Source organism: Procambarus clarkii, chromosome 82 (assembly GCF_040958095.1).
Source record: "Procambarus clarkii isolate CNS0578487 chromosome 82, FALCON_Pclarkii_2.0, whole genome shotgun sequence".
Lineage (NCBI taxonomy): Eukaryota > Metazoa > Arthropoda > Malacostraca > Decapoda > Cambaridae > Procambarus > Procambarus clarkii.
Genome location: NC_091231.1, coordinates 13650725 through 13662717, shown reverse-complemented (window position 1 = coordinate 13662717; position 11993 = coordinate 13650725). Strand labels below are relative to the sequence as shown.

Here is an 11993-nt window from a genome sequence, read left to right as displayed (position 1 = left end):
GCTTTAGATAGTTTGATGAAGTGTTTTATAATTGCTGCCATATATAAACCAGATTTGTTACAAACTACTGAAGAAAGCTTCAGTAGCTTACTTCTTACTTCTAGAAGAAAAGCTTCAGTAGCTTACTTCTTACTTCTAGAAGAAAAGCTTCAGTAGCTTACTTCTTCACTTCTAGAAGAAAAGCTTCAGTAGCTTACTTCTTACTTCTAGAAGAAAAGCTTCAGTAGCTTACTTCTTACTTCTAGAAGAAAAGCTTCAGTAGCTTACTTCTTACTTCTAGAAGAAAAGCTTCAGTAGCTTACTTCTTACTTCTAGAAGAAAAGCTTCAGTAGCTTACTTCTTACTTCTAGAAGAAAAGCTTCAGTAGCTTAGTTTTTACTTCTAGCAGAAAAGCTTCAGTAGCTTACTTCTTACTTCTAGAAGAAAAGCTTCAGTAGCTTACTTCTTACTTCTAGAAGAAAAGCTTCAGTAGCTTACTTCTCACTTCTAGAAGAAAAGCTTCAGTAGCTTACTTCTTACTTCTAGAAGAAAAGCTTCAGTAGCTTACTTCTCACTTCTAGAAGAAAAGCTTCAGTAGCTTACTTCTTACTTCTAGAAGAAAAGCTTCAGTAGCTTACTTCTTACTTCTAGAAGAAAAGCTTCAGTAGCTTACTTCTCACTTTTAGAAGAAAAGCTTCAGTAGCTTACTTCTCACTTCTAGAAGAAAAGCTTCAGTAGCTTCTTACTTCTAGAAGAAAAGCTTCAGTAGCTTACTTCTTACTTCTAGAAGAAAAGCTTCAGTAGCTTACTTCTCACTTCTAGAAGAAAAGCTTCAGTAGCTTACTTCTCACTTCTAGAAGAAAAGCTTCAGTAGCTTACTTCTTACTTCTAGAAGAAAAGCTTCAGTAGCTTACTTCTTACTTTTAGAAGAAAAGCTTCAGTAGCTTACTTCTTACTTCTAGAAGAAAAGCTTCAGTAGCTTACTTCTTACTTCTAGAAGAAAAGCTTCAGTAGCTTACTTCTTACTTGTAGAAGAAAAGCTCACTTCTAAAGCCCCCTTTTTTTGTGAAGGCCTACAATTCTTAGTGAAGCTTTTGAGCGAGATCCTGTGTTTAGATTCACTTTCGAAGTGGAGTGTGAAGATAAGTTACCCTTTCTGGATCGGAAAGGGATGGCGGCTTGCACGCTTCAGTCTTTACGGAGGAAACTAGGATATGAAATGTGGCTTAATTCAGTGCTGGTAGTGAGTACAGTGAACCAATACAAGCGAAGTACTTTGATCGACCCTTCTCCAGTGGGAAACGGGTTCTCGTCAATAACGAGGTTCTCTAACGATTATGCAAAAGATGTAATTAAAACGAAGATAACCACCAAGTTACTACTGATGAAGTGATACACTACAGGACCTCTCCCACCTGTGAAAACTCTTCGACAGGAACGTAATTTCAATGGCAGACAAGACGGGAGAAAAGGGTCCGGAATGAAATAATCGACAGAAACGTAATCCCTGGTGGTAGGGATTACTCGTGTGGTTTATGGTGAGTAAACCTAGCCATAAACCACAAAATTTAGAAGACAGCCAATTTGCTCTTGTATACCAACTTGAGAACTGTCAGCCACAACTATCTCGATACGAAACGTTTCTCGATGGAGAAACGAAGACGTTTCGGTCCGTCCTGGACCATTATCGAGTCCACACGACTTAATAATGGTTTAGGACGGACCGAAACGTCGTGATTTCTCCATGTAATGATTTATGGTTCGGTCATTTAATACTGCTGGCGGTGGTTGAAGTTTTACATCAGCATCTGTATATTTATTACAGCATACATTTGAAACATTATCCACCACAGCTATGGCTACAACCACAACAGCTGTAGCCACAACAACAACCAACAGCTGTAGCCACAACAACAACAACAGCTGTAGCCACAACAACAACAACAACACACTCGACAGCCGTCGGCTTGGACTAACATGTCTGCTCCAATATGCATCTCGATGAAGTTATTATTAATGTTCTCTCTTAATAATTAATTCTCTTAAATGGTTCCATTAGTGTTGTACTCGACTGCCTAAGGTTTAGCTACACTTAGTATACGATGCAATTATCCATTGTCGCTGTCAATGAAGCAATCTTATTAATGTTTACATGGTATTTACCTGTGAAATAAACATGGTATAATGCAATTTTTTCCTTTCTCGGGTTTGACTGTGAGGATTGAACGAGGAATATGAGACAATGTCTTAAGGAGTATTTCATAATGCTTTGTTAAACCAATCAAATTTTCCAGTCAAGCAATAATGGCTGATATTTGACTGGGAAAAGATATGGCTAAGATCAACGTCTCATCCCGCTGCATCAGTGACTGTCAAATCTGAAATTTTATTATTAAAGCTTCGTTAGGATTAAGTAATTCATGGCTACACTTACTGACGAATGCTCGCATGCACTGAGAAATTATACTTTGCGTAATAGTGGCTTTAGGCATTGTATGTACTAGCTATACCTATAAGTTAAACAATCCTTGTAAATATTTATTGTATGTATGTACCTTACCTAAATCAAATTGTATTGTATTGTATTGTAAATAAAAAGAAGTACTGTTAAGTAAAATATCCCACAAACAAACGCAAGCACAAACAAGCACGCAAAGAAAGACAAGTATTTAGAAGTGGCGTGATCTTTAATAGAGCCTTGATGTTGGTGATGCATTGTCAGGGCCCTTGTAAGAGACGTTCCCTTACCTTTATATCGAGATAGTTATGGCTGACAGTTCTCAAGTTGGTATACAAGATGCCATCTCCTGTCAAATAAATTTGGGGAACAAAATTCCTCAATTTATTTAAGAACAGTTATAAGAGATTAAATTGGTAGTCTGGAAATATGGAGCTGTGATGGTGCTCCGTGAGAGAGCGAGCATTAACGAGACAATCACTGGAGCAGACACACATATATCACACTCTTGTGATTTTCTTGTGAAATGAGCATTAAATTTTGTTGCATGTGGTGTCACAATATTGCAGTAATTACCAACTCAAATAGGGAGTTGGAGATTTGAGATTTTGTCTCTAATAAACAGATTTGTTTACACAACACCCTTTCTCCTGCTGCTCCTCCCTCAGCACCCTGTGTAAGGCGACTATGCAAAATAATATGTAAATAGGCCCATTAAGCGAGTAGAAATGTCTTACATGCTTGCCTGCTAATAAATATGGGGTCCCAATCACAAGGCAAAGTTGAAAACCAGTATACTGAGCTATATTACGAATTACTTATACTAATAGAGCTCTTATGTTCCTAATTTTCTGAAAAATACAGTAATCTATGCAACAGTAACACTATTAATTTTAAAAGGTAAAAGGACAGAGGATAATTATCAAATGCAGAATTATGCAATAGACAATTCCTTGCAGATTTATACGAGATTCCATTTATAGCCATTTAACTTGCTTTGCAGCACTTTAATCGTTAGAGAACATCAGGGGGACTTAATCCAGGCACGTTTATTGCTCTAACTGTCCACCCGCTAGGCAGACAATATCAGTACTTCATCACAGACACAGACGTGCTCTCGTGTTGGCCATATACGTATACTGCAGTATAGAATTGTTCGCTCGCTTCATTTGTGTACATTCTTGGCGATATATATCGAACTTCGTGTATTTAAAGCCGTGAATATTTGACAGTCAATCATTAGTGATGCAAACATTGAACAATCAATATGCATATCTCCCTCGCGTTATTTTTAAAACATTTTGTTTTCATACGTAAACAAGCTGGCCCCTGTAAACATTCAACAGTTCTTCCTTTGTGCTATGAGCATGAAATGTTCTGCTGCGAGTGCTGTGAATATTCAACAGCCGTTGGTGGTGCTGTGGAAACGTCACATTTCATAATTAGTGATATCATAATTTCACAGTTCTTGCTTTGGTGATATAAACATTGAACAGCGATTCCTTGTGATGTTGAAAAATTATCAGGTCATTCTTGCTTCTCTGAAATTATGAAAATCTCTGTGCTCTCAGCAGAGAGAACAAAATTATAATAGGGTCTTACGAACCTACAAAGATAATGACTAGCTGGTTTTAAAGGTTAAAGTAATTTACTCCAGTGGTAAGACCCGCATTTTGCCCGTTTATCCTGGCCATCGACGCAGAGACTTTCAATAATTAAAGGTTGTTTACGTCTTAGCAATGTACCCCCATTCTCTATACATCAAAGTAGCATTTTCAGGAGACATCTCGAGATTGACGGTAGGAGTAGCTGCTCCTTACCCAAGGTCGGGCTTCAAGTGAGCCCTCAAGTACTAATCAGATGCAAGGGGTAAACACTTTACGTCACCCATGTTACTTGATGATTGATATATTTTTCGCCACCTCTCATTCAGTCACATCAATGTCATCTCATGTAATTGGATCAGACATCGTCCTTTGATGCAATGACTGGAGTGACATCAGAGAGCTCTTGAACGCCATCTCCTGTCAAATAAATATTTTGAATAAAAATATAAGGCATGTCACTCATATTCTCAAAAGAAAATATATCCTAAATAATATATGCCCCAACAGTTTCTTATGATGAAAAAATGTCATATATATATATTCCGAAAAAGGAAGAATGTCACTCAGGCAAGTTGAATACCGTAATGATTTTTGTGTTGTTTCTTCACTAAGTTAACTTTTTAATTGTTTTATGATTTCACTGAGCAATATAACATTTTTGGATGCTAAAACAGTCATTTAAAATTAAAGCCATAAGATTTGATAAGAGTCCAGCAGGATCAAAATTTCGTCACTTGGCGTTGCAAATGCTTAAGTTGGTATATTTACGGAAACAGACATGCAAAGCGGAAGTTTTGCTTGTCTATGGTAACTGACGTTTAAGATCGTTGCTAATTTATAAAAACGTTTTCTATTAATAGTCTTGTTTCTGTGCTCCAAACACCAATATGTAGAGCTTTAGGGAGTATAAATGGAGCAAAATATAGATATGAAACTAAACTATATCTATTGATACAATGTATCTATTTTTGTTAGCTAGTGACATAAGGGAACAAAGTGATATATTGTTGGAGGAAATCAAATCATTTAAAATGTAGGCTTTTACTGACTAATAAGTTTTCACATCAGTAGGTTAGCTGAATTTTTGTAGGTTGGAGTGCATTAACACAGTCAAATAAAATAAAATGTCGTCCCTCAGGTTGTTGGAACAGTCTGATGAAGCTCGTGTATTATTGTCTATGTTAAGCTTGCTCCAGTGTGTCACAGGTGGGTAATCCAGACCATCTAGTTCCCAAACTTGCCTCTTTCTTTATGGAGAGCTGACGGTGGTACGAACGTAAGGCGGGGAATTGAGACCTAACACTCAGTTATACTTTAAAATGCCTAAACGGTATAACGCTGAATTGAGAAACACCGTCAAAACTCTCTCGTTGTGTCACTTTGCTTCACCTCAATGGTATGACCAGCGGCAGTAAATTGTACGTTATTATTTTCACGCTCTGAGAAAACTTTCGTTACACTACGCCAACCTTCGAGGGACTCACAAACTATGATGGTCATGAGCGGTACACACACACTTCCTGCCGAGTCCTGACTGATGTCGAAAACTGCTTCAAAGCTTCTGCGATATTTGTTCACGGTCTAAGGAAAAGATAGAACAGTTCCTAGTTAGTCAGGTGAGGAAGGAATGAGAGGATGAATGCCAAAATGCACTCAAGTTTCATGTTACACTTCGTCTCGTGTGTGTTCAGAGACACTTGTTGTTTATTAATGGAACAAATTACCTGGTATCTGATTCTGTGAGTGTGAGAATGTCAGTCTGTGAATCAATTATTACCCAAGCATCTGAGCAGCTTTACAGACTTTAATTAATATTAAACCATTCCTGTTTTCATAAAACTTGCGTGTGCTGTTTAATTTCTTTTGCACATTGTCGATATTGGACGAGATGTTGACAGTAGGACTAATATATAATTTCCTGAGGATTCAATCGCTATTCAAATTGATGTCATAGAACTATAATGATGTCAAGAACCTTTTAAGATCATCTAAAGTCCAGGGCAATTGTAAATGGTGAGTCTAGCCATCAAGAATATGGAAGAAATTAGCAATGCTAATTTACACATAGCGATGCTATGTGAAAGGTTTCTGGTCATTGGGTATTATATTGGCTTTAAAAGCCAATTCGTAGTAGGTGAATTTGCACCCTTTTAATCTCTATTTTTTGGATCTTCATCTGCACGGCGGCCGTCAGAGACGCTGTCTCGTCCCTGAATAAATATAAAGTTTAGAGTGTAAATTCTAAAACTTTGGAAATAGAAAGGACAAAGCTTTATCAAATTTTTTTTTGCAAATACCAGAATATTTTACGTCATAACCAGGATGTTAAGTTTTCGTAAATTGAAATGTAAAGTTTAGAAAAATAAAAATAAATTACAAGCTCTTTGAAAAAACGACTTGTGGTCAGAATAAAATAACCAGCGAGTTTTATCGCAATTTTGGCACCTCGTTAATGAATAGATATAAAAACAGTGAAATAAAATTCACAGTCAATTTTATCACAGTCATAGTTCAGTCAATATTTTCTCTATTTTTAATTCAAGTTTGAATTCAGACATGAAAACTGACAGATGTAGACAGATAGACGCAAGCATTCAGATGTAGACAGACAAACGCAAGCATACAGATGTAGATAGACGGACGCAAGCATACAGATGTAGATAGACGGACGCAAGCATACAGATGTAGATAGACGGATGCAAGCATACAGATGTAGACAGACGGATGCAAGCATACAGATGTAGACAGACGGATGCAAGCATACAGATGTAGATAGACGGACGCAAGCATACAGATGTAGATAGACGGATGCAAGCATACAGATGTAGACAGACGGATGCAAGCATACAGATGTAGATAGACAGACGCACGCATACAGCTGTAGATAGACGGACGCAATCATACAGCTGTAGATAGACAGACGCAAGCATACAGATGTAAACAGATAGTTCCGGCATGATTGATGCAAACAGCATAGTTAAAATAGACAAGAGGGACAAACAAACACATCCATACAGAGACCACAAACCAACTAAACACATCTCGCAGACTGTGAAAGGTTGCCTGCTAATGTTAACAATTCTGGCCCTAACAATCTGCCTAGGAGAGAGAGAGAGAGAGAGAGAGAGAGAGAGAGAGAGAGAGAGAGAGAGAGAGAGAGAGAGAGAGAGAGAGAGAGAGGAAGGATATAAATGAGTGCGATTAACGATGGAACAGATTAAATACACTAAATAATTGACTTGCTTATCCTAGCTACCGGATTAGTGCTTACTTTCGACAATAACATGTCTGTGAGGAAAGAAAAGAGATGGTGACGGACAGGAAGGCAAGGAATTGGTGGGTGAACGGATGGAAGAAGGGAGTGGGAAATTGATGAGATGACTGAGAGAGTGCACCGAGGATAGGTAAACAGATAGGTTACTCTCAGGCAAGGCGACCATCTGGGACCACATTGACCCACAGATCGATGGACTAACCTCAAGGCGGGACTCGACAATCACGAAGGTCATGTCAGTGTCTTAATAAAGAATGCTTATTAAAGGCTTTACCTAGCAATGTACACCATATATCCAGGCCATGTTTATTCTGAACTTGGTAATAGGTTCTTAAAGATGTATAAGGAGAGATTTAAAATCCTCAGTATTTATAAGGTAATATTTTGTATCTGAATTTTTTTTGTGTGTAGGATTAAAGCCACCATATTTAATATATTTTTACATTAAAAATCAATTTGCTTATTTATTTAGGTCTGTTATAAGTGATAAGTGATAACTGTTGTAAGTGATAATGTCACTAAACAGAATTGTTAATTGTAATAACACTTAATTAAATAAATATTGAAAACTTAAATTTTGCTTTCTCTCGTTTGATATTCAGTTGAACTTAAATTGTTTGCCTAATATTCATGAAAATTTGTTATTACACAATTTTTTTCCAGACGTATTAAGCATATCTTAACTAAGCGATGAATAAGGTGAATAAGTTACGTTAACCAAGAATGAAAAAGAGCGGTCCTGGGCAAATTTTCACGATATCATGACGATAGCTGTGAAATGAAAGAAAATAATTTGTGCCACGCTCAACAGATGGCGCGCAGTCTTACAGGACGTGCATCTTGTTGACTTGTCTTTTCTTTCATCGTCACTAAATGTTTGCTAAAATAAAATTAATGACGCTCTAGGTCGATACAACATGCTATAGTCATAGGGATTCCTATTTCAAAACATCTGAGCCTTTTTTGCTACGTGTGAATGAACTAATACATAGCTCAGTGAAGTAGTTAACTACACTTGTAACTGCCGAATCAAATGGTCCATCTGAGCAACTGGCCAGCATAAAGTCCACGGTTATTGAGTCCAGTTTGGCCACAGCTTGTTATAGTCCAGCAAGCAGTAACATAAACCCATCAGAGGGGAAGAGTGTGTGTCTCTCGTGGTGGGTTAGTGGAGGCGGAGAAGGGGAGCTGGAGACCTTCCCTTGACCATTATCGTGTTATCTTTTTCACACTATGAAAAGCCTGATGTGGCTCTAGCAATGCTTCTCGACCCTATTCGGCTGAAAGTATCGTAAATGTTGCTTTTAAGGTGTTTTGGGGCGGTGAGCCGCGGTAAGGAAAGCTATCAAGAGGTTGCACGCCTTCGCTGCATTGCAACGTGTAATGCAACCATTACCAGCCCCCTCGACAGTCCTGCAGTTGCTGCCCAAGCTATTGCCTCAACGGTTAGAAAAGGGAAGGGGAAAGATCCAGGAAGACTGAGGAAAAGTAATTTGGAGAAAGGCATTCATGTGAAGTAAGCTTAGAAAACAACCCATCTCAATCATTAACATTTTGTTACTACTTCGGTAAATTCTGTCTTCGATGCATTTGTACACTTTTGCACCAGATGAAGGCCTGAGGTGATAAGATGATTCCTGCCCTTAGATTACTATGCTGAACCCTTCAAATGAGATGGAAGCTGAGAAAGGCATTGAGAGTAAGAGGAGGAGAAAGTTTTAAGTCTGTTAACAGGAGTCGCGTGCAGTCTGCTCTTGTGTATAATTAAAGAGCGCTTCGTGTAAATCACTCTCTTTAGGATGGTAACTCACAACCTTTGTGTGCTATGAAAGAATTCCCTTTTTTCTATTTTCAAAATATTTAAGATTGACTATTAACAGCTCAAAATTCTCAAAAATATATTTAATTTTCCCAGCACCAAAAATGTCGAATGTCTCAAAAACCACGATTTAAATATTGTATGTGCCAAGCACCCAGGTTGAAAAATTTAGAGCACGTTGGTGTGAAATTATATATTTCGAGAAACGACGATAGTTTGTTAATCACAACTCCATGGAAGTTCAAAACTGACGCAGGGAAGCTATATACATACTTAGCGCCAGTATTACCTGCATATACACCAGTCACAAGAGACTAGACTGTGTGTGAAATGAAATATAGATATTGTCCGCCAAGCTTGAGGATGATAGAAGAGGTAAGACCTAACGGCTCGAGACCCGTGTACTTTGCTCTACTCCATAAAGCAAGATACCAAACTGTAACAGTGGGCTACTGAGCCGCTGAAATGGCTGCAAAGGGACTCCCCAGAATGGACCCAAAAATTGTCACATCCTTTATCATCAAATTTGTGGGTTTGGTGTCTAATTTTCAGCCACATTATTGTGACTTACGTCTCTGAAAAACTCAGATACATTTTCAGATAAATAATGTGGTTGTTCCCTTAACTTGTGACAACCCGCTAGTAGCAGAGTATGACCTACCTGGAGAGCCCCTGGCTACTAAGTTAGGTCATGCTATGAAGCCATAACTGCTATCAGGTCATAATTGCTATCAGGTCATAACTGATATCAGGTCATAAGCGGTCTGAAGAACGTTTGGCTAGTAAGAACTACCTCGAGGTGACTATCGCCAATATTTAATTTAAAAAACAGAAGTTTATACCTTCCTCAGTATTATGTCCTCATTGTTTTTTTAATCATGCTCCTTCTCCTCTTCTTATTCTCCTTCTGTCTTCATTTTAATTGCTCACTTTTTTAAGATTAAACTGCTTTTATTTGACGCTGCGAGTGTATGCTAACGTGCGTGATAATTAGTGGGGTGTTTTGTAGTTTTTCGTTCGTGGTGGTGTTTGTGTTTATCTCGATGATAACTTAAGTGTTACTAAGGGTAAGTTAGTAGATGTTACTTAAGATTAAGTAGCATTTACTAAGTGTAAATGTTACTTAAACGCAACAGTTTAACAAGATATATGTTGTCGTGGCATTTTTATCATCCGTTCCCTGGCAGGAGGTAAGTAATTAACTAGAGAAAGCTCCTGGTTAGAATGACTATATTTCTTAGGAAATAATTGGCAATAAACTAAGAGCTGGGAAATAAGGATTGACTAGAAGCTGGGATATGGGCTCGGAGTGCGTCAGGGGTCAGTCCTTGATCAAGAAAACATATATAATATATTTTTCTACATTTTAACTTTCATTCTTTGTTGAAATTTTACTCCATGCTCCTAACAATATGAATCACTAATAAGTCATTGTGGGAGTGCGAGGAAGAATATGAAAGTCAGACACAAGTCAGGGAAACGATCCAATATACCATGTTTATTACAGAGGTAAATACCACGTAAATATTAATGTTGAAACTAAGATTGCTTCATTGACAGCAACAATGGAATATTGCATCGTATACTAAGTGCAGCTAAACCTTAGGCAGTCGAGAACAACACTAATGGAACCATTTAACAGAATTAATTATTAAGAGAGAACATTAATATTAACTTCATCAAGATGCATATTGGAGCAGACATGTTAGTCCTAGCCGACGGCTGTCGAGTGTGTTGTTGTTGTTGTGGCTACAGCTGTTGTTGTTGTTGTCTGTGGTTGTTGTGGCTACAGCTGTTGTTGTTGTGGCTACAGCTGTTGTTGTTGTGGCTACAGCTGTTGTTGTTGTGGCTACAGCTGTTGTTGTTGTGGGTACACCTGTTGTTGTTGTGGGTACACCTGTTCTTGTTGTGGCTACAGCTGTTGTTGTTGTGGCTACACCTGTTGTTGTTGTAGCTACAGCTGTTGTTGTTCTTGTTGTGGCTACACCTGTTGTTGTTGTAGCTACAGCTGTTGTTGTTGTGGCTACAGCTGTTCTTGTTGTGGCTACAGCTGTTGTTGTTCTTGTTGTGGCTACAGCTGTTGTTGTTCTTGTTGTGGCTACAGCTGTTGTAGTTGTTGTGAATGCAGTTGTTGCAACTGTGATGGCCACAGTGGCGTTACAGCCCTTTCGGTAACTGTATGTTGTATTAGATAACCCTCGAGTGTATTATGGAGAGAGAGAGAGATTAATCAGGATTAATCTCTCTCTAAGGTGACAGGATTAATTTGTTGATCATTGATCTGCTTTTCTGATCTGATCTGCTCTGGGACTGGCAACAATTATATCATTAGCTCTTTAAATATATATGTTTTCCTTTACCCTGAAGGTAAGGAAAGGTTCACTATCTCTTCCCTTGTTCCCAACAAAAATCAGACTGATAGGGTTCCAGTATGTGCCCTTAACGAAGTCTTTAGATAAAGACTCGAATACTCTTAGTCTTGCTCTTATCCTCTGACTATCAGTAAGGTTTTAGAAGCTGCTGTCAGCTGCTGCTCCTGTCACGGGGTGTCAAAGAGCCAGCCCTCAAACACGGAATGATAGCGTTTTAAGCGTGGGTAGAAGAATAATGGAATAGTAAGGTATGGAAGGGGGAAATGACAAATATGGGGAGGAGAAGAAATGATAGAAGAAATGAGACTGAAGTGAGAGTGAGCTACGGACGATTGGGCAAGGAGGCTTCAGAGACTTGTATATTCATATTTGCAGTATAATCTTTTAGCTATTCAGGACATGTAAGAACCATGCATCATATACATACAGAAATTAAAATGGAAACTTGATTTTTTAAGTTGAATTAGCTGGAATTTAAATAATT

At 38.1% G+C, this 11993-nt stretch overlaps 1 protein-coding gene across 1 annotated transcript; it reads left to right on the top strand.

Moving 5' to 3' along the window:
* Positions 1–8971: 8971 nt before the first annotated feature.
* Positions 8972–11312, top strand: LOC138358151 (calphotin-like). The gene is made up of 2 exons (XM_069315654.1): positions 8972–9017; positions 10930–11312. The coding sequence occupies exons 1-2, from the start codon at positions 8972–8974 to the stop codon at positions 11310–11312; spliced, it is 429 nt and encodes a 142-aa protein (XP_069171755.1).
* The last annotated feature ends 681 nt before the right edge of the window (positions 11313–11993 follow it).

Coding starts and splice junctions, on each gene's coding strand:
- LOC138358151 (XM_069315654.1), top strand. CDS start 8,972: ATGCTGAACCCTTCAAATGAGATGGAAGCTGAGAAAGGCATTGAGA. Junction 9,018..10,929: donor AGCTGAGAAAGGCATTGAGA/GTAAGAGGAGGA, acceptor TTGTGGCTACAG/CTGTTGTTGTTGTGGCTACA.